The 24,107-nt window shown below is 35.8% G+C and overlaps 1 protein-coding gene across 3 annotated transcripts in view; it reads left to right on the forward strand.

Moving 5' to 3' along the window:
- The window catches only part of LOC127876083 (apoptosis-inducing factor 1, mitochondrial-like), a 66,185-nt gene extending 44,262 nt beyond the window's left edge, over positions 1–21,923 (forward strand). For all 3 annotated transcript variants that reach the window (XM_052420997.1, XM_052420998.1, XM_052420999.1), the window contains 7 exons: positions 3,272–3,360; positions 4,305–4,445; positions 6,273–6,415; positions 9,542–9,635; positions 10,427–10,484; positions 11,132–11,265; positions 20,097–21,923. In XM_052420997.1, coding sequence (XP_052276957.1) covers positions 3,272–3,360; positions 4,305–4,445; positions 6,273–6,415; positions 9,542–9,635; positions 10,427–10,484; positions 11,132–11,265; positions 20,097–20,168 — 731 coding nt within the window. In that variant the 3' untranslated portion in view covers positions 20,169–21,923. The remainder of the gene's footprint in view (positions 1–3,271; positions 3,361–4,304; positions 4,446–6,272; positions 6,416–9,541; positions 9,636–10,426; positions 10,485–11,131; positions 11,266–20,096) is intronic.
- Positions 21,924–24,107: the final 2,184 nt, after the last annotated feature.

Below are 24,107 nucleotides of genomic sequence, written 5' to 3' on the forward strand. Positions count from 1 at the left end.
GCAAGTGTTCAACATTGAGTCACATACATAAACTTGTATTCATTACTTTTTAACAACTCAATACTCAACTGCAACATTAATATATAATTGAGAGTTACACTCCCTATGTGTTATCATATATTGTCTTTTTTTTCCTTTCCTTTTCATATAATTACATGTACACATGCAACTTCACTTTACATTTGAGAGCTGTTAAATCATGCTCTGGCATCCCTATTAATTAAAGTTCATATATATAAACATATCTCACCAATGATTAGATCTTGTTGTGTGGCATTTAGTTTAAACCTTAAATATACTCATAAAAATGGTACTTGACTGTGTATGTAAACATATTGTGGCAATGTTCAACCACTTTGTGATCTGGAAAACCCTCAAGTATTACTATTATATTATTCAAACATATACACATATGTGTATCCCTTTTTCTATAAGACTTATATTTAAATAGTCCTATTTGGACTCTAACATTTAAAACACAGATCACAAAGTCTAAAGACTCCAACAAAACCCATTGCAGTATATACTGAACAATGGGTCTGGTAATGATGATGCCACATACAACAGTATGTGTGTTTTCACCATCTTTACTTATAAAAATTGGGCTATTCTTTCTCTCTCTCCTCCTTAAAAAACAAAACAAACAATAAAATACAATAACAACATCATATTAATGATAATAATTAATAATAAGCACATGTAACATAACATAGACATAATAATTATAGCTATATAATAAGTCCAAGTTCTTTTGGATTTATCATCTTTTTCTTTCATTTATATTTTTTGCATATAGACTATGTTTACTTTTTCTTAAAGTACAAATTCAGCCGTGGGAAAATCTATTTATAAAACGGATTGACCTACTGGCAATCCGTAATAAGAAATTGAGGCCAATCAGCGCCATCGTTCTATAAGCGCATCAACCAATTAAAACGCCGCTTTTTAACAGCGATAGGCATATCCACTGTAAAGAACTGCGTCTTTTTAACGCTTCATATAAAGGTTATATATTTTTAACCAATAGATTTTTATTAAGGCACCGCACCAACACTGCAATGTTTAATAATGATATCAATGGTACAGCCCAGTAAAATCGGGCTGTCCATTTTATGGCCGTTTTCGACCTTTTTAAGCAGAGTTATATGTTAAGCAGTGTGCTCGGGCAATGGTTTTTAACCAAAGTCCCAAGGGTAAATAACCCCATTAGTCAGTCTTATTGAAGTAGTTTTAATCTGATCTTTACTAAACTTGGTAAGAAGTTGTATCAAGACAATATCTAGGTCAAGTTCGAATATGGGTCATGCCGGGTCAAAAACTAGGTCAAGTGGTCACTTAGTGCATTTCAAGGATTAAGCATGTTGTCCGCTCTCTAGTTTATGTGGCTTTCTGATTTATTTTGATATTCTAAGACATTTTTATGCCCCCAAAGGAGGGCATATAGTGATCGGACTGTCCGTTCGTCTGTCCGTCCGTCTGTCCTTCACACTTTGCGTTTAGATTTCGAAATTATGCTCATAACTTCTATGTCGCTTCTGATAGCAATTTCATATTTGGCATGCATGTGTATATGGACAAGGTCTTTCCATACGCACACAAATTTTGACCCCTGTGACCTTGACCTTGAACTTAGGGTCCCTGTTTAGGTTCGAAATCTGCGTTTAGGATTTGAAAAAAAGCTAATAACTTCTACCAAGCGTTTACACAGTTATACTTTTATGTAGTGACAAAGTTACAGTTGGGGGCATCCGTGTCCTGTGGACACATTTCTTGTTTGAATGATAATTTGAGAATGCATACGCGGCCAACAGGGCACACTCTGAACAATATTACTGAAGCAACTGGTATGTAATCCTAAATCTGTAATTATCAGTCCAATGAAACATCATCCTTTTAGTAAAATACAGTGGATCAGTAAAAATATTAGTAGAATATGAGATTTTTTGTATATTTTGTATATTAAATATTGTGTTTATGTTTAATTTTGTTGATTAATATAAATATAAGCAGGACAGGGGAGGTAATACACTACAGGGGAAACAAATGCAATAAGTTAAAATTTATTGTTACAGATTTGCCTCCCTTGTAATATATTTAAATTTTACCAAATGTAAGGCTAACTGCATTTTTGTAATGCATACTACTACTACTACTTCTACTACTACTACAATTACTTCTACTACTACTACTACTGCTGCTGCTGCTGCTGCTGCTGCTGCTGCTACTACTACTACTACTACTACTACTTCTACTACTACTACTACTACTACTACTACTACTACTACTACTACTTCTACTACTACTACTACTACTACTACTACTACTACTACTACTACTACTACTACTACTATTTCTTTTGCTACCACCACCACCACCTACTACTACTACTACTCTATTACTACTACTACTACTACTACTACTACTACTACTACTACTACTACTACTACTACTACTACTACTGCTACTGCTACTACTACTACTTCTACTACTACTACTACAACTTCTACTACTCTTACTACTACTCTACTACTACTACTACTACTACTACTACTACTACTACTACTACTACCACTACTACTACTTCTACTTCTACTACTACTACTACTACTACTACTACTACTACTACTACTACTACTTCTACTACTACTACTACTACTACTACTACTACTACTACTACTATTTCTTCTGCTACCACCACCACCACCATCACCACCACCACCACCACCACCACCACCATTCACAGTGACAAAAAACGTATTCAATGACATAAAATGTATTCACACAATGGCTGCTACTACAACTTATAGCCCATATAGGGGGGCATGCATGTTTTAAAAACAGCCCTTGTTTCAAGTAAATCGGTAACTGAACATAGCGTTCCGATACAAGGTACGGGCAAATACAGACTTGAGAGAAAATGCAAATGGCTTCCACGATGATTCAAAACAATTGACAAAGTTTCCAACTTGGCCAGCGTAAGCCCAGTAAACTCGATATTTTGAAAAATTTCGCTTATTTTCACAAGTATCTCGCTTATAAGACGCGACCCCCACTTTAACTTATTAATTTGAGTCTTAAAAATGCGTCTTATAAGCGCACGTATACGGTATATTGCTTGGCAATAGTCTTGTTAAATATGTTTTTATTGTCATAATATAAGATAACTGACAGAAAATGTTCATTACACTATCAAGGAGTGGAATAGACGAGAGCACTCTCCTACTCTTGTTGAAATATTTAGCTGCTTTATATGGTAATTCTTTTCTTGCAGATGGAGTGAATGTAATCCCTAATGCAAATGTTAAGTCAGCTTTTTTCGCTGATGGCCAAGTCAAGTTGCAGCTTTCAAATACGCAAACGGTATTCTTTCATGGTTATTTGTATGGCAGAATTATTTTTCAGATAAAATTTGATATGTTTAAAATTGTTAATTTTGTCCTAAACAAGAGGGATTCTATTTTTCAATGAATAATGCTAATTTGATGTATGGAGTAAAAATTAGTTTCCAATTGTATAAAAGTTGTTTGATTTACAACTAGTATTTAAAAAAAACATTTAATTAGGGGAATTGTTAATCGTAAAGGACATGATTGGACATTAGATTTGAACGTTTAATTGGAACCAGCGGATTGGTTCCATGACGTGACGTCGATTTGTGACGTAACGTTAAAGACGTGTCGTTGTAACATAGTGATGTACTATTTGACACAAGGATTATATATATATATTGGATCGTTAATAAATGTTCATACCAAAACCGGGTATTTGGCGTTTGTATTGTTCCCACTATCTGGGAAATAATGAATTAAGGAATTCCCATTATCGGGGATAATTCTCAGTAAACAGCAAAATATGGAAATCTCATTATCGGGGAAACTTCTTAACAATAATTATTGCAATTCCTCATCTTAAACACTAAGTGCTTTCTTAGTTCAACAATATTAAGCAGAATCCAAATGTTTTTTGTATCAATATTGTTAGCTTTTGCACACATAAAATAGGCATCCACTGTTTCAACTGAATACCATGCTCTGTGAAAGGGGGGTCTAATGCATGTGCGTAAAGTGTTGTTCCAGATTAGCTTCTGCAGTCTTCACAGGCTAATCAGGGAAGACTTTTTCCACTTTATTGTATTTTTTGTTTAAAGTCTCTTCTAAGCAGAAATCCAGTTAAGGCGGAAAGTGTTGTCCCTGATGAGCCTGTGCAGACTGCACAGGCTAATCTGGGACGACACTTTACACACATGCATTAAACCGCCTTTTTACAGAGCACGGCACATATACATTTGCAGCTTAAATTTGCAGCTAAAAGTCGACCACATAGTGGTAGCAGTGGGATTGGAGCCAAACACAGACCTTGCCAGGTCAGCCAATCTGGAACTGGATGATAAGCACGGGGGGTTCCGTGTGAACTCAGAGTTACAGGCACGGTCAGACATCTATGTGGTTAGTGCACCGATGATTGAGTTTCCTTGGACACAGCTGATTGCTGTTTTAACTTTCAACAATCTTAAATGTTTGATACTAATGTCTCTTTCATTTCTGGCATCTTTATGAACTTCACTGTAAAGGCTTAAATCAGAACATATGTAAATAATTGGTGATAATTTATAATTGGGTTGTGATAAATTGACCAAGGATTTATTGAGTCTCTTTGTGTTAAAAAAATAATCATGTTTACTTTTTATCAATTGTTATTTTTTTGTACCCTTTTCTATTGACAAACATTTCCAGAAAGTTAGGGTGATGATTTGTTGAAAACTGTACGACTAAAAGAGAGAAAGCCATATACCCAACAGCACCCATCTGTCCATCAAGGTATTCCCATTATATGTCTCTCTCTCTGTAACTTGTACAGTTTTCTTGGAATCTTGATTGAACTTTCTGGAAATGATTGCTGACATAAAATGGAGGCCAAGTTTGAAGATCAGCCTTTCCACCAGGCACTTCAGAGTGATTGGCCTTTTTATGCCCCCGGATCGAATGGTCAGGAGTGTATTGTTTTTGGCCTGTCTGTCTGTCATTCTGTCTCCAAACTTTAACCTTGGTTAAACTTTTGCAATAATGAATAACTTTTGCAATATTGAAGATAGCAACTTGATATTTGACATGAATGTGCATCTCATGGAGCTGCACATTTTGAGTGGTGAAAAGGTCAAGGTCATCCTTCACTGTCAAAGGTCAAATATATGGCTTCAAAGCGGCGTCACAACTTTAGCCTTGGTCATAATTTTTGCTATATTGAATATAGCAACTTGCTGTTTGGCATGCATGTGTATCTCATGTAGCTGCACATTTTGAGTGGTGAAAGGTCAAGGTCATTCTTCAAGGTCAAAGGTCAAATATATGGCTTCAAAGCGGTGCAAAAGGGGGCATTGTGTTTCTGACAAACACATCTCTTGTTTTTATGTATCATACTTAATTTGCTGTTCCTGCTCTCTAAATCCTACTGTTATTATTTAATTTTCACCAAACTTGCATGCATATTAATTGACATGGAAATGCAAGGCCAAGTTTGATTAGCAGCCAATTTGCACCAAGCCCTTTAGAGATATTGCCCATTTAAAAAATAAAAAATGCAAAAAACTAAATGTACGTTGTTTCCTTGCTCGTAACTAGTTTTCATCAACTCTTCACCAAACTTTGTCTAAATTATGTCAAGGCCATTGTTGATAAATAGCCAATTCGTATAAGGAACTTAGAGTAATTGCCATTTGTTTGAAAAAAGAGCAAAATTCGCTGTTTTAACTCTCATATCAATACAGTTTTCATTGAATCTTCACAAAACTTTTTGCAAATATATATTGACATGAAATAGAGACCTTATTCCCTAACTAGCAAAATTATGCCATTTGCTCCAGAGTTATTACCTTTTTGTATATAAAAATATTTCTGCACTCTTGACTCATCAATTTTTCACCAAATCTTCATCAAACATCCCAGATTAAGATCCAACAGTCACATATTTCTCTTAATGAGCATAGTTAGGCCAATAAATGTACAGGTGGGAAATGACGTTATGTGATGGTGACATGGTTAATGTGCATTTAGACCACTAACAAGTGAAATGACCAGTTAACAAATTAAAAACATGTGTTGTACTTTTCTGTTTATCTTAGATTGTTTGTCCAAGGATTTGTAGAAGGTTGATCAGATTGTGCAACCTAGTGCAACAATTTACCACTGAACTTTTAATGTGATTATTGACCAATTAATTTTTAGATTGACAATTGTGCATAAGGTCATTAGCAGACTGGAAATATCTGTCTGCAGGCAGGTGACTGTGCTTGTTTCTATGATGAGAGGCTGGGAAGACGTCGTGTGGAGCACCATGATCACGCCGAGGTCACTGGGCGCATGGCAGGCTTCAACATGGCAGGGGACTCTCAGTCATACAGACACCAGTCAATGTTCTGGTAGGACTGTTTACATTCTATAGTTGTACAGACACTAGTCAATGTTCTGGTAGGACTGTTTAGTACAGTGTATAGTCATAAAAACACCAGTCAATGTTCTGGTAGGACTGTTTACATTCTATAGTCGTACAGACACCAGTCAATGTTCTAGTTGGACTGTTAAGTACAGTGTATAGTCATAAAAACACCAGTCAATGTTCTGGTTGGACTGTTTATTACAGTGTATAGTCATACAGACACCAGTCAATGTTCTGGTAGAACTATTTAAGCACAGTGTATAGTCTAACATACACCAATCACTATTCATGTAGAACTATTTAAGTACAGCATATAGTCATACATACACCAGTCAATCTTCTTGTAAAACTGGTAAGTACAGTATATTGTCATACAGACACCAGTCAATGTTCTGGTAGAACTCTTTAAGTACATACTCGTACAGACACCAGTCAGTTTCTGGTAGGACTGTTAAGTAAGGTGTATAATCATGCAGACACCAGTCAATGTTCTGGTAGAACTCTTTAAAGACAGTGTATATTCATACAGACACCAGTCAATGTTCTGGTAGGACTCTTCAAGTACAGTATATAGTCATACAGACATCAGTCAATGTTCTGGTAGAACTCTGTAAGTACAGTGTATAGTCAAACAAGTACAGTCTATATTAGTACAGACATCAATGTTATGGTAGGACTGTTATGTTCAATGAATAGTCATACAGACACCAGTCAATGTTCTGGTAGGACTCTTTATGTACAGTGTAAAGTAATACAGACACCAGACAATGTTCTGGTTGGACACTTTTAAGTTCAGTGTAGTCATACATAAACCAGTCAGTGTTCTGGTAGGACTGTTAATTGCAGTGTATATTCATACAGACATCAGTCAATGTTCTGGTAGAATTCTTAAAGAACAGTGTATAGTCATATAAACACCAGTCAAAGTTCTGGTAGAACTCTTAAAGTACAGTGTATAGTCATACAGACACCAGTCAATGTTCTGGTAGGACTCTAAAGTGCAGTGTATAGTCATACAAAAACCAGTCAATGTTCTTTAAGTACTCTTAAGTACAGTGTATCGTCATACAAAAACCAGTCAATGTTCTGGTAGGACTGTTAAGTACAGTGTATAGTCATACAGACACCAGTCAATGTTCTGGTAGAACTCTAAGTACCGGTACAGTGTAAAGTCATACAGACACCAGTCAATGTTCTAGTAGAACTCTTTTAAGTACAGTGTATAGTCATACAGACACCAGTCAATGTTCTGGTAGGACTCAGTACAGTGTATAGCCATACAGACAGTGTATAGTCATACAGACACCAGTCAATGTTCTGGTAGGAATGTTTAGTACAGTGTATAGTCATAAAAACACCAGTCAATGTTCTGGTAGGACTGTTTACATTCTATAGTCGTACAGACACCAGTCAATGTTCTAGTTGGACTGTTAAGTACAGTGTATAGTCATAAAAACACCAGTCAATGTTCTGGTTGGACTGTTTAGTACAGTGTATAGTCATACAGACACCAGTCAATGTTCTGGTAGAACTATTTAAGCACAGTGTATAGTCTAACATACACCAATCAATATTCGTGTAGAACTCTTTAAGTACAGCATATAGTCATACATACACCAGTCAATCTTCTTGTAAAACTGGTAAGTACAGTGTATTGTCATACAGACACCAGTCAATGTTCTGGTAGAACTCTTTTAAGTACATACTATAGTCGTACAGACACCAGTCAGTTTCTGGTAGGACTGTTAAGTAAGGTGTATTATCATACAGACACCAGTCAATGTTCTGGTAGAACTCTTTAAGGACAGTGTATATTCATACAGACACCCGTCAATGTTCTGGTAGGACTCTTTAAGTACAGTATATAGTCATACAGACACCAGTCAATGTTCTGGTAGAACTCTGTAAGTACAGTGTATAGTCAAACAAGTACTGTCTACAGTAGTACAGACATCAATGTTATGGTAGGACTGTTATGTTCAATGAATAGTCATACAGACACCAGTCAATGTTCTGGTAGGACTCTTTATGTACAGTGTAAAGTAATACAGACACCAGACAATGCTCTGGTTGGACGCTTTTAAGTTCAGTGTAGTCATACATAAACCAGTCAATGTTCTGGTAGGACTGTTAATTGCAGTGTATATTCATACAGACATCAGTCAATGTTCTGGTAGAATTCTTGAAGAACAGTGTATAGTCATACAGACACCAGTCAAAGTTCTGGTAGAACTCTTAAAGTACAGTGTATAGTCCTACAGACACCAGTCAATTTTCTGGTAGGACTCTAAAGTGCAGTGTATAGTCATACAAAAACCAGTCAATGTTCTTTAAGGACTCTTAAGTACAGTGTATCGTCATACAAAAACCAGTCAATGTTCTGGTAGGACTGTTAAGTACAGTGTATAGTCATACAGACACCAGTCAATGTTCTGGTAGAACTCTAATTACCGGTACAGTGTATAGTCATACAGACACCAGTCAATGTTCTAGTAGAACTCTTTTAAGTACAGTGTATAGTCATACAGACACCAGTCAATGTTCTGGTAGGACTCAGTACAGTGTATAGCCTTACAGACAGTGTATAGTCATACAGACACCAGTAAATGTTCTGGTAGGAATGTTTAGTACAGTGTATAGTCATACAGACACCAGTCAATGTTCTGGTAGGAATGTTTAGTACAGTGTATAGTGGATTTTTTAAGTTGTTGTTGCTAATCTATGCCCCTGAACTGAAATGTGCACTCATGAATATTATAACGTTCATAGAAAACATTTATATGTATACATAAAGATTAAATTTGTTGCTTTAGTAGTGTTACATTAGTACATCCCCAAGCTTGTGTTTTAAACTCCTCTTAAACTTTTGGCTGTATTTTATCCAATAATATGTTTATGTAAAACTATTTTCATTTGTGTCATTGATCAACAGTTAAATATTAATGTTATCTCAACATGTTAAATACTTTAATAACACCATTAACCACAAACCCTTGAAATTAACCATTTCATCAATTAATCACTTATACTAGCATTAGCCCATTGATTGAGGCAGTGTATAAATTCTTTTTCAATGAATCTTTCTATTAATCAATTTCTCTTGTTTCAGGTGTTCTTTAGGTTCTTCTATAGAATATGAAGCTGTAGGTCTTGTGGATTCCAGTTTACAAACTTATTCTGTATTCAGGAAGAAATCTGATGAGGTAAGCGGAACAAGCCCCAAATATCTTATGTTTCACATGTTTATATGACATTGTAAGATAAATGCTTTGTCAATTTTTAGATTGATGACAGCTGTTTCTCAAAATAACTAAAATAATATGTCATCATGACACTTGAAACATTTTTTCTACCAGTACAGATTTAAAAATTGTTTGTGAATGCAAGTAGTAGCCTTGACCAATCACTTTCAACCAGGTATAGTCAATGTTCACGTATATAATATGGAAACATTCAATAAATGTCAAAGCTTGTTTAGGTTAATATTTGAAAAGATAAAAAAAATCCATGAATGGTCTCGTCATATCTTAATATACTGTCAACCTTGCTGAATTGTTCAACAGATACAAAGACGAGAGTTGTAAAGGGAAAAATTGCAATAATATCTTAAATAAACAATTGCTTAAGTCTGTGGCCATTTTGTTCTAATTTCTTTTATTAACCATCAACATTATTAGACATTGATGAGTGTTATGTACATAATATGCAAAATCAGTAAATATGAGTCATGCTTTCGAAAAGCGTAAAAGTTTATCCAAGATTAGCCCGTGCAGTCAAAACAGGCTAGTTAGGTACAACACTTTCTGCTGTATAGGTTCTTGTAAAGAATGGCTCCTCTAAACGAACATTCAGACTAAGCAGAACGTGTCCTCCCTAATTACCTTGTACGTACTTAACAGGCTAATCTGGGACAATACTTAACCAATAAACATTAAGCCCTGTTTTTCTAGAGCGCTGTTTTATAAATGCTGTCAATTAGGTTGGTGCATTGCAGGAGATCAAAGAGGATAAATCAAACACAGAGAAACCAAAAGATAAAGGCAGCAACAATGGTATGTTGTAAAAAAGGATTCTTTTAGAATGCGTTCCTTGCAAAAACTTGCACATTTGGTTAAATCCACAGTTGACAATAATTTTCACGAAATGAACTTGATTCAAATCTTCTCTTATTAACATAATAATAACAACGTTGATATTGGTATATTTATATTAAGTCCTTTATTTTTTAATGTATAGTTTAAATGCAATTACTGGTAATTGCTTGGACGTAACTGTCTGAGTTATAAATCCTAGTGTGTAGACTCCGTTCATATCAAGCATCGGCATATTTCTTGTGCACCATGTGTATTTAGACCTGAGGAATATTGACATTCATGTACAAACAAGATTTTAGTGAAATGAACATAATTATAGTTAATTATAACTAAACTGCATATAATTATACATGTATTCTGTCGACTGTGAGTTTAATTTTGTTAAAAAAGTAATTTATTGGCGTAAATGTGTTTCTTTTACATGGAGCCATCGACTCTATGAACATTGTTTGTATGATGTTTTTATTCTTTGTGTTTGAATGCTGCATATTAGATGGAAAAATAGGTTTGTAAAGTACTTGCATATGTTGACTTGATGTATGTGATTTTTCTTTACATTGCAAACAATTTATCTTAAGTTAGATTCAACTGGTCATGTATTTCAGACAGAAATTCTAAAGTTGACAACTATGAGCATGGCGTGATATTTTACTTGAAGGATGGTCAGATTGTGGGAGTTGTATTATGGAACTTGAACAGTTTCCGTGGAAATCCAAGTCGAATGGATATAGCCAGACAGGTAACCTTGGTTTATTTGAAACAGAGTTATCTGATTCACATATTCATGATCCCTGCAACATTTTATAGCATGTTTGTTTTTTGGAAGGCAGAAAGATTTTTTAAAAGGTCCTGTATAGCTGCAATAATATTTTTTTTGGTTAAAATGGGGAGAAATATTTTTTTTAGATCTTTGTTTGAAGTTCTCGTTGTGCATGAAAACAAATAAATATAGAACGTTATTACTATAAATGACTATAAACTTAGGAAATTGTATCTTCTTGTCTGCCAAATTTTCACTGTGTATCTTTGCAAAAGGAAACACACCTAAGGAGTCTGTTTGTTTTATAGACATGTATCTCTCATACAAAAATGACCTTAACAGCATTATGCATTGTAAAGTCTTTCTTCCATACGAAATACAAGGTAGGTTTATGCTTCCTCAAATATTTCTACCTGAAAGAAGACTTAATTATTATTTGCTTGGCCATTCAATCAATTGCCTAAATGCAATTGAGCTCTTCTGACAAATGTTATTTTGGACAGATTAAAGACTAGTAATATGTGTAAAATAATGACCAATAAAATAAAATATGTAGAATATAAGTATTGCAAATGAACTTGTCTAGAATGTGGGAAAATGGATTGTTTGAAAGACAGTCTGATGATTTTTTACTCCTCTGAATTGTTGGAGAGATATTGCCCTTTGATCATTTATTTGCTGATTTTTCTGTCCCATGCTTACATTCTTGTAAGCGCAGTGGTTGGTACACATGCTTTTCCCCTTGGTGACTTGGGTTAAACCCCTGCTCACAGTGTATGTTAGCTTGCTTTCGGTCACTTAAACAGACAGGTGAGTTTTTTTCAGATTTTCAGGGTACTTTGGCCCCCCCCCCCCACACACACACATAAAGACCATGCCAAACTTGAATAGCTTGTTTTAACAACTAAATATAATTTTGCTGAAATTGAGATATTTTATTCAAAATCTTCCAAACTTTCAGGGGTCTTTTTTTAATTAGTTTGGGGAGAGTTGTTGGGTTAGAGTGCTGGGACACATGGTGGGTTCTTACATAATGCAACCTTTAGCACGAAAATAAATAATTAAAATGCACACATTCAAATGGTTACAATCAATTGATGAATTGACAAAGCCCACTATCGGAGAGCAACCATCAGTGTCACTGATTAGTGTTTTATACAGGAAGGAAAAGGGGCGTGGTGCAAAATTTCAAAAAAGGGCACTTAAGCGCGCGACATCCATAAAAAGGGCACAAATATATCTGTATAGTGACTTAATAACAAGCTTTGTTACACACAAACATTGTATGTATAGTTTTGAGATTTATTGTTGAATAATTAAACCAACAAAATCCAGAATGTATATTTTATTATGTGTTTTATATTTTCATGTAGTTACAAAAAACAAGTTTAAACACCATAGGATATACATGATATACAACTGGCTTCCCTGTCAGCACTCAAGTCGAGGATCCTTTATATGACAACTGGGCATTCAAATAACTTAATTATTTTATTTTTATTTAATAAATGACATGGTGAAATATGCATGTACTAAAATTAAAGTGTTGCCGCATAAAATTGTAAACGGGTATTGTTTTCACTTTGAACTTTCATGACCACGTGTTGTATTGTGTACATTTTATTTCGCAAAAAGTGTAACTAGGAACGGCGCCGTACTGTCTTTTGTTCATTGTCAATTAATTCAATACACGTTAATTGGTCTCCGATATAAACTTGTTTTGCTTACAAAGCAATTTGCATCAATTTCTAATTTACGTTTCGTCGAAAGTGGAATGCCAAAATCGGAAAGCGTACGTTGCGACATTCTAAACACGAATGAGAAGTGGTACAAGTTCAATATTTTTGTAAAATTCATATCTGTGTTTGCCAATTAACATATTTTGACAAGTTACAAACGGTTCATAATGTTCTTAATTGAACCAATGGTGCAGGTCTACTACTGTTACAACAATTAACAACTTTTGGCCAAACAGGGTCCAAGACGGGGTATCAACTTCTTTGCCGACATTCACACGTTATTGTAATAAAAACATCGTGACAATAAACAAGCACGTGCTCCAATTAAGCGCGCTCTGCTTAACCGTGAACAGCAAACGTGTTAAGATTGTCGTCTGCTACAATTCATCAACACACATCTACTGTGAGCCTGCGCCAATTGTATTGGATAGGAGGCGGAGCGTTATTTTAATCGACAGCTTTAATATGAGCCTGCGCCAATTGTATTGGATAGGAGGCGGAGCGTTATTTTAATCGACAGCTTTAATATGTCCCGGGTTGCTATTTTCGGCGTATGGCCAATTTTCAGGAAGTACAGTGGACGTCATGGGGCTTTGTAATCGGCGTATGGAAACAATTATCGGGCGTAATATACGGCCGTACGCCGCTTAGTGCAAGCCCTGTTAATTACATTTTATTAACTTAAAACTGTTTTGCATTAAATTGAAATCAAATCAATATTTTACAGATACAACTTTTTTTTTAAATTTAATTACGCGTAAAAATAAATGTTTTGATCTAACTGAATTATGCATGAAATGCACAATTTCCACGTGAATAACATCGAGGTTTTCATCAAGTCTCTTAAGTAACTGTGCACTCCGGTAGTGTTACAAAGCCACTGAAATTATCGATTGATATTGACACATGGTTATTCACGCATGATGAATTCACAACCGCGCGAATCTTCGCTGATAATACTAATGATAGTAGCTTGGTTAAGAGGCAATTAAGATGTTATCAATAAGGTCGCGCACGGCGGAAAACAGGGCGGCGGCCTTTGAAAGGGCAGCGTGGCGCTGATTTGCCTTGAAAGGGGCAGCGAGGCGCTTCAAAAAAGCGGCGTGGCGCCACGCCACGCTAAAACGGCCTGAATAAAAAACTACTGATTTTCTTGTTTATTCCCGCCAAAGGCGGAGGGATATAGAATTGGTGTTGTCCGTCTTTCAGTCAGCCCGTTAGTCTGTCACAAAATTTGTTAGGGCTATATCTCAGAAACTAAATAAGATATCAATAGGAAACTTCATGTGTGTATACTTATTAAAAAGGAGAAGTGCCATGCACAAGAACCGTAATCCTTCACTTTAATAATAGTTATTGCCTTTTTTTATGCCCTGCCAAAAGCAGAGGGATATTGTTTTGGCGTTGTCCGTCCGTCCTTCCATCTTTCCGTCCGTCCGTAGCCATATCTTTGAAGTGCTTTGGCAGATTTCATTGAAACTCGGTATGAGTACATATATGCATAATAGGATGTTGCACACGAAATGGCATAGTACACCATCAGTTCATAACAGAGTTATGGCCCTTTGTATCTTGAAAAAATGCTTTTTGTGTGTGTCCGGAGCCATATCTTGGAATGCTATGGTGGATTTCATTGAAACTTGGTATGAGTATATATATGGATAAGAGGATGATGCACGCCAAATGGCATTGTACACCATTTGTTAATAATGGAGTTATGGCCCTTTGTATCTTGAAAAAATGCTTTTTTGAGTGTCAAATATAATAATTTTGTGTCCAGAAGCATATTGGATGGGGATATCAATTCAACAAATTTGCTTGTTAATGTAACTTTCCAGGGCTTTATCTCAGATACCATGCAAGAATTCAACTTGTTGGGTGTATTGACATAAATGATGAGAAATGTCATGCTTAAGAACCATAACCCTTCACTTTCTTAAAAAAACGTTATTGCCCTTTATTTGTTTTTGTATGACAACATGAAATTTAATGGTTGTGTAGAAATCAATGGGAAGAAGTGCAATGCACAAAAACTATTGCCCTTCACATTTTTATGCCATCCTTCGAAGAAGAGTGGGTATATTGCTTTTCTCATGTCGGTCGGTCGGTCCACCAGGTGGTTGTCAGACGATAACTCAAGAACGCTTGGGCCTAGGATCATGAAAGCTCATAGGTACATTGATCATGACTTGCAGATGACCCCTATTGATTTTGAGGTCACTAGGTCAAAGGTCAAGGTCACGGTGACCCGAAATAGTAAAATGGTTTCCGGATGATAACTCAAGAACGCATACGCCTAGGATCATGAAACTTCATGGGTAGATTGATCATGACTCGCAGATGACCCCTATTGATTTTGAGGTCACTAGGTCAAAGGTCAAGGTCACAGTGACCCGAAATAGTGAAATGGGTCTGTCTGTCGGTCGGTCCGTCCAACAGGTGGTTGTCAGACGATAACTCAAGAATGCTTGGGCCTAGGATCTTGAAACTTCATAGGTACATTGATCATGACTTGCAGATGATTTTTACGTCACTAGGTCAAAGGTCAAGGTCACGGTGACCCGAAATAGTAAAATGGTTTCCGGATGATAACTCAAGAACGCATACGCCTAGGATCATAAAACTTCATGGGTAGATTTATCATGACTCGCAGATGACCCCTATTGATTTTGAGGTCACTAGGTCAAAGGTCAAGGTCATGGTGACCCGAAATAGTAAAACGATTTTCGGATGATAATTCAAGAACGCATATGCCTAGGATCATGAAACTTCATAGGTAGATTGATTATGACTCGCAGATGACCCCTATTGATTTTCAGGTCACTAGGTCAAAGGTCAAGGTCACGGTGACCTGAAATACTAAAATGATTTTCGGATGATAACTCAAGAACGCATATGCCTAGGATCATGAAACTTCATAGGTAGATTGATCATGACTCGCAGATGACCCCTATTGATTTTGAGGTCACAAGGTCAAAGGTCAAGGTCACGGTGACCCGAAGTAGTAAAATGATTTTCGGATGATAACACTTCATAGGTACATTGATCCTGACTCGCAGATGACCCCTATTGATTTTCAGGTCACTAGGTCACAATGGCTGCCAGTACAATGGACAGTCCATATTTTTTTTAAACATCTAATAAATAACCCCACCCCACATTATACCCCCCTCTCATTCCCCCTACCCCCCTTCCTACCCACCCCCACACCCCCCATTTTTAGCTCACCTGAGCGATAGCTCGCGGTGAGCTATTGTTATCACTCAGCGTCCGGCGTCCGTCCGTCCGTCTGTCTGTAAACAATTTGTAAACATCTTCTACTAAACCATTGAGCCAATTTCAACTAAATTTCATGTGGAGCATCCCTAGGTCATGGGACAAAAGAATTGTTAAAAAAAATTTGATCGCATAACCAAGATGGCCGCCATGACCATATATGGTAAAAACCTTAAAAAATCTTCTTGTCAGAAACCGCTCATCAGATTTTCAAAAAATTTCACAGGGATGACCTTTAAGGGCTCCCCTGAAAAAGTTGTTCAAAGAAATTTGATTCGTCAAAAAACATGGCCGCAGGAGCTCGTTGAACTTTGCATGTTTATTCGTTTTTGCCTATTTTGTGAAAACTTTCAAAAATCTTCCACATTTTTTTTCCGATCCTTTCCAAATTTGCACAGTGTCTTTATATCAATGAGGACACGAACCCTACAAAAAATGAGCATTATTGGTCCATAAAGTACAGAATTACCTCCCCTTGAATTGAGAAAATGGTGTTTATGCAATGAAGTCCAAATTTTTCATCCAATTCTTTCCAAACTTGTAAGGATTTAGCATGGTTCAAACAAGGGAAACAACTACGGTTTATGCATGTTCTTTTTATTACAGATTTGCCTCCCTTTAATTCATTCAAAATCTCATTTTACAGCAGAGATTCCAAATCTGACCTGTAAATGAGCCCCATATTTACTGCCAGTGCTAGGTTACCTTTTCCCATTTGATCATTCTTAAGTATTGGTCTTGTAATGCTGCTACTGCTTCTGCTACTGCTACTGCTACTACTACTACTACTACTACTACTACTACTACTACTACTACTACTACTACTACGACTACTACTACTACTACTACTTCTACTACTACTACTACTACTTCTACTACTACTACTACCACTACTTCTACTACTACTACCTAGACTACGACATACTACGACGACAAGACTATACTACTACTAAACAAGACTTATTTACTACTGGACGACTACTACTAGTACAACCACCACCACCACCACCACCACCACACCACCACCACACCACACCACCACCACCACCACCACCACCACACCACGGAGTCTGCTAGAATCTTCTACTACTACTGCCACTATACTACTACCACACGACTAACACTACTACTACTACTACCAACTACTACTACGACTACTACTACTACTACTTCTACTACTTCTACTAAACTACTACCACTACACTACTACTACTCTACTACTACTACTCTACTACTACTACTACTACTACTACTACTACTACTACACTACTACTACTACAACAACTACTATACTACTACTACTACTACTACTACTACTACTACTACTACTACTACATACTACTACTACTACTAAACAACCAACCACCACCACACCACCACCACCTTCACAGTGACAAAAAACGTATTCACACAATGGCTGCTACTACAACTTATAGCCCATATAGGGGGGCATGCATGTTTTACAAACAGCCCTTGTTTCTATGGGATTTTAACCACAACTGTTCATGTTTATCTCTGACACATATTTTTAGGTCACCTGTCATGAAGTGACACGGTGAGCTTATGTGATCGTGTGATGTCCGTTGTGCGTGCCTGCGTTTGTCCGTGCGTCCGTCCGTCAACAATTTGTTTGTGTAGACAGTAGAGGTCACAGTTTGCATCCAATCTTGATGAAATTTGGTCAAAATGTTTATCTTGATAAAAACCGGTTTGGGATTGTGATTGGGTCATCTGGGGTCAAAAACAAGGTCACTAGGTCAAATAATAGAACAACCTTCTGTAGACAATAGAGGTCACAGTTTTCATCCAATCTTTATGAAATTTGGTCAGAATGTTTATCTTGATGAAATTTGGGTTGGGATTTTATTTGGGTCATCTGGGGTCAAAAACTAGGTCACTAGGTTAAATAATAGAAAAACCTTGTGTAGACATTAGGGATCACAGTTTTCATCCAACCTTTATGAAATTTGGTCAGAATTCTTGATGAAATCTGGGTGGGATTGTATTTGGGTCATCTGGGGTAAAAATCTAGGTCAAATAAATAGAAAAACCTTGTGTTGACAATAGAGGTCACAGTTTTCATCCAATATTTATGAACTGTGGTCAGAATGTTTATCTTGATGAAATCTGGATTGGGATTGTATTTGGGTCATCTAGAGTCAGGAACTAGGTCAAATCATAGAAAAACATTGTGTAGACAATAGAGGTCATAGTTTTCATCTGATCTTAATGAGTCAGGTGAGCGATTCAGGGCCATCATGGCCCTCTTGTTTTTTTAAAAATCTAATAAATTACCCCATCCCTCATTATTACCCCCTCTCACCCCCCAACCTTCCTAACCCCCCACCCCCCCAAATTGTTATGCCCCCCTTCAAAGAAGAGGGGGTATATTGCTTTGCTCATGTCGGTTGGTCGGTCTGTCGGTCGTTCCGTCCACCAGGTGGTTGTCATACAATAACTCAAGAATGCTTGGGCCTAGGATCATGAAACTTCATAGGTACATTGATCATGACTCGCAGATGACCCCTTTTGATTTTGAGGTCACTAGGTCAAAGGTCAAGGTCACGGTGACTCGAAATAGTAAAATGGTTTTTGAATGATAACTCAAGAATGCATACGCGGCCAACAGGGCACACTCTGAACAATATTACTGAAGCAACTGGTCTGTAATCCTAAATCTATAATTATCAGTCCAATGAAACATCATCCTTTTAGTAAAATACAGTGGATAAGTAAAAATATTATTAGAATATGAGATTTTTTGTATATTTTGTATGTTCAATATTGTGTTAATGTTTAATTTTGTTAATTAATATAAATATAAGCAGGACAGGGGAGGTAATACACTATTATATCTTTCTTATATACAGGGGAAACACATGCAATAAGTTTAAATTTATTGTTACAGCATTTGCCTCCCTTGTAATATATTTAAATTTTACCAAATGTAAGGCTAACTGCATTTTTGTAATGCATACTACTACTACTACTACTGCTACTGCTGCTGCTGCTGCAGCTGCTGCTACTGCTGCTGCTACTACTATTACTACTACTACTTCTACTACTACTACTACTTCTACTACTACTACTACTACTACTACTACTACTACTACTATTACTACTACTACTACTCTACTACTACTACTACTCCTACTACTACTACTACCACAACTACTACTACTACTACTACTACTCCTACTACTACTACTACTACTACTACTACTACTGCGATTACTACAACTACTACTACTACTACTACTACTACTACACCACCACCACCACCGATCCACCCACCAACCCACCCCACCCCACCCACACCCACCCCACCCCATCCCACCCCACTCCATCCACCCACCCACCAACCACCACCACCACCACCACCACCACCACCACCACCACCACCACCACCACCACCACCACCACCACCACCACCACCACCACCACCACCACCACCACCGTTCACAGTGACAAAAAACGTATTCACACAATGGCTGCTACTACAACTTATAGCCCATACAGCATGCATATTTTACAAACAGCCCTTGTTAATCAAAAGTTATTGCCCTTTGTTGAATTTGTATGATGTAACTTTTAAAGCATATATCTCAGATACCTACGCTACAAGATTTAAACATAGGTGTATAGATGTCAATCAGGAGAATTGAAATTAATAAAAAACAACCTACACTTAATTATTATTTATGATTATATTGTATATCAAGGAATTTGCACCCATCCATTAACAAAATTAATTTAACTCGGGATGTAAATTTTAACAAAACGTTTTTTTTTCAGGTGATCATGGATGGAGCTCAGGGCAAGGATCTTACAGAGGTTGCCAAACTGTTCAATGTGTATGCAGACTGATACACCCAATGAATGCCCATTAATAATTAATCCATTTGGACAAATCATGCGTTTTAATAACATTCATACTTACTTGATACAGGTAAAACACATTAAATATGCTAAGTTCATTAAATTTATGATATAAAAGATGAATATAAGAACATACAATTTATTTGTTTAAATAAAATTTTGGATTTTATTAGTAAATATCTTGTTTTTAAAGTCTGAACACTTAAGATAGGGCTTTTTTGGTATAAAGACCTAAAAATTGTTTGACACTTATTGTAAACATGTAATGCTAAAATATTAAGAAAACAGACATTGTTAGAGCTCCAAAAATATATATGTATCATAATGGAAACTGATGCTTCCTTAATTAAAATATGTGTACTGAAACAGGATTTTAACAACTACATTTATAGACAATCCCAGAATCGATAACCATATTGGCTATCACGTGACCCCGCCGCCATCTTGGTTCTGAAGAATTAGACAGATAACATGTAGAACACTGTTATCTGTCAAATTCTTCATTTAATGTTTAAGGCCGAATTTGCTGTATTTTTTTAATGAAATCCTTTGTGTTATGCCTTTGCTTAAAACACAATTATTTCTTTATTGTATTTTATTATTCGAAGATAATCATAAAGGTCATTTTCGCAATCTGAAGTAAACTTTATGATTTTTAGCGTTAATTTTTCCGCAGATGTTAATCAGCGAACTTTTTAAAGATTTATGACCGATATATATACATTTCTTTGAAAATCAGATTTCTGCCTTTTTTTTAATAATTATAAAAAAATATAGTTCCAGATATACCCATTAAGAAAATGTATAAGATTCAATAACGAGACAATTTTTTTTATTGAATAGTACATATCTTTGTTTTTCTAAAGATTTATTAATTCTTTATTAATATTTCTTATAAAAGTATCATTTTTAAGGTAATGTAACAGCTCTAGCTGAAATAAAATGTGTGATTTTAACTAAAATTGGTCCAGAAATATTTATATGAGAAACTCTGTAAGATTTCATGTATAGGCAATCTTTTCTTATTAAAAAGTATATGGTTTACTCTAAAACTGTGTTGGTTTTTTAAGCTTCAGGTGTATAGATATTGCTGCAACATGTACTATTTTACTAAAATGACTATATTGAATACATGTTTGAAACAGTTTGAAGGACATTATTTGATGTAACCGAAAAAAATGTTCACAGATTATTTTTATACCAATATGTAATTAAAGTCTTCAAACTGAAATACGATGAGGTCCAAGTTGTTAAACTAATACAAATACAACTTAGGAAGCACATGTTGTATATAAGAATGTAAGTGAGGAATAACTTAACCCTTTGCATGCTGGGAAATTTGTCGTCTGCTAAAATGTCTTCTGCTGAATTTCTAAAATTAGCATTTTCTTCGATTTTTTTTCAAAGAATACTATCAGAATAGCAAACAGTTTGGATCCTGATGAGACGCCACGTTCTGTGGCGTCTCATCTGGATCCAAACTGTTTGCAAAGGCCTTTAAAATTCAGCTCCAGCGCTTTAAGGGTTAAAATTATGTGTCTTTTATTAAACCAAAGTAAATTGGATAATAATGTGTTTAGACATTTTAGTACTGTGTATTGGTTATAAATAGTACTTTTACTAAAGTATAACATTCATAAGTGTGTATGAACAGTTGTAGTAATGTTATTTCTTTAATTATGATTCAAACACCATTTAATAAAAAAAAGTGTTGAATGAGTTTATTAAATTGTGAAAAAAGTTCTTCTAATGGTGTTAAAATGATGAAATAAGTCTCCATAATCTCTGGTCCTCAATAAAAATGATCCCACAAAATAGCATAATCTGGGTCCTGGGCGATTTTAATATGACAGACTTTGATTGGTCCAATGAGATAATTAAGGACTCGTGCAAATTCAAAAATATATATGAAGATATCCAAGAAAACATGACAATTTTTAATCTGGAACAAATGGTAAAGAGGCAATAATGTTCTTGATCTACTTTTAACAAACCAACCAAAGTAAGATTCATTCTACCAAGACACTGCCTGGCCTCGGCTCGTCCGACCACGATATCGTATTACTATTCCATGAGATAGATATGCCAATAGGACGTCCTTACCAACCAATACGAAATGTTACATTTTTCGTAAAGCAGACTGGGTACAATTCAAGTCTGACTTAAATAGAAATTTTGCAGGCAAATTTAAAACCCAGCCTGATTTAGATCGTAATGAAATCTGGCTCCAATTTAAAGAGATAATAGAAACTCAATCAAATAAATATAACCCAACACAAATAAATATATCCCAACAAAACAAACTAAATCAAAAAGTGATCTCTCTTGGCGCTCCAAAAATACCATATTACTCGTTCATTAACGTGACAAACTGTACAATAAAGTAAAGAATAAAACCCGTACCAATAAAAGTTATGCAAAATTAAAAACTAGACTTACCGTAATTAAAGCGTCAATACCAAAAGAAATACGTAACAACTACTGGAAATATTTAGAATCTGTCATTTTTATTGGTGATGCTGAAAACAACAAAGACACAATTGTTTACTAATACATAAAACATAAACAAAATGAAAACTGTAGCATAGCCCCGTTAAAAAGTGATGGAATAACGAATTCTGACGCTACACATAAAGCTTACATTCTCAATAAACAATTTGAATCCGTGTTCTCCAAGCCTAAACTAATGAATCTTAGACACCAAACTGAAATAAATCTTATAAAATCTGGAATTCATCCAACTACTTCAAGTAAAATGGATAACATAAACATTACCCTATCTGGTGTAGAAAAAAATGCTAAAAAACTTAAATCCAAAGAAGGCCTCTGGCCCAGACGAAATATCACCTCGTCTTTTGAACTTAACCATGAAATAGCGGCATATTTGACAAAAATCTGTTGTGCTTCACTTAACACTGGCTCCGTCCAACTTGTCTGGATATCTGCACAGGTTACCCCAATATTTAAAAATGGTGCTAAGTGTAAAGCATGTAATTATCGGCTGATTTCCCTCACTTGTATACCCTAAAAATTAATGAAACATATTGTATCAAACCTCATGAATTATTTTGACACTAGCGATCTTCTTAGTCCAACACGGATTCCGTTCTAAACAAAGCCGTGAAACACAATTAATCTCCTTCTCTCAAGAAGTCTATGATAACCTAGAAGCTGGTAAACAAACTGACATAATAGTAATGGACTTTAGTAAAGCTTTCGATAAAGTAGACCATAACCTCTTAGTATACAAACTTCTCAAACTTATAGCAATACTACTTCCTGGAGTTCTTCTTTTTATGTCCCCCACTATAGTAGTGGGGAAAAAATTGTTTTTGCCCTGTCTGTTGGTTGGTCTGTTGGTTGGTTTGCGCCAACTTTAACATTTGCAATAACTTTTGCAATATTGAAGATAGGAACTTGATATTTGGCATGCATTTGTATCTCATGGAGCTGCACATTTTGAGTTGTGAAAGGTCAAGGTCATCCTTCAAGGTCAAACGTTAAAATATATGGGTCAAAATCGCTCATTTAATGTACACTTTTGCAGTATTTCAATATTCAAGATAGCAACTTGATATTTGGCATGCATGTGTATCTCATGGAGCTGCACAATTTGAGTGGTGAAAGGTCAAGGTCATCCTTCAAGGTCAGATGTCAAATATATGTGGCCAAAATCGCTCATTGAATGAGTACTTTTGCAATATTGAAGATAGCAACTTGATATTTGGCATGCATGTGTATCTCATGGAGCTGCAAATTTTGAGTGGTGAAAGGTCAAGGTCATCCTTCAAGGTCAGAGGTCAAATATATGTGGCCCAAATCGCTAATTTTATGAATACTTTTGCAATATTGAAGATAGCAACTTGATATTTGGCATGCATGTGTATCTCATGGGGCTGCACATTTTTAGTGGTGAAAGGTCAAGGT

The sequence above is a fragment of the Dreissena polymorpha genome, chromosome 4, assembly GCF_020536995.1.
Source record: "Dreissena polymorpha isolate Duluth1 chromosome 4, UMN_Dpol_1.0, whole genome shotgun sequence".
Taxonomy (NCBI): domain Eukaryota; kingdom Metazoa; phylum Mollusca; class Bivalvia; order Myida; family Dreissenidae; genus Dreissena; species Dreissena polymorpha.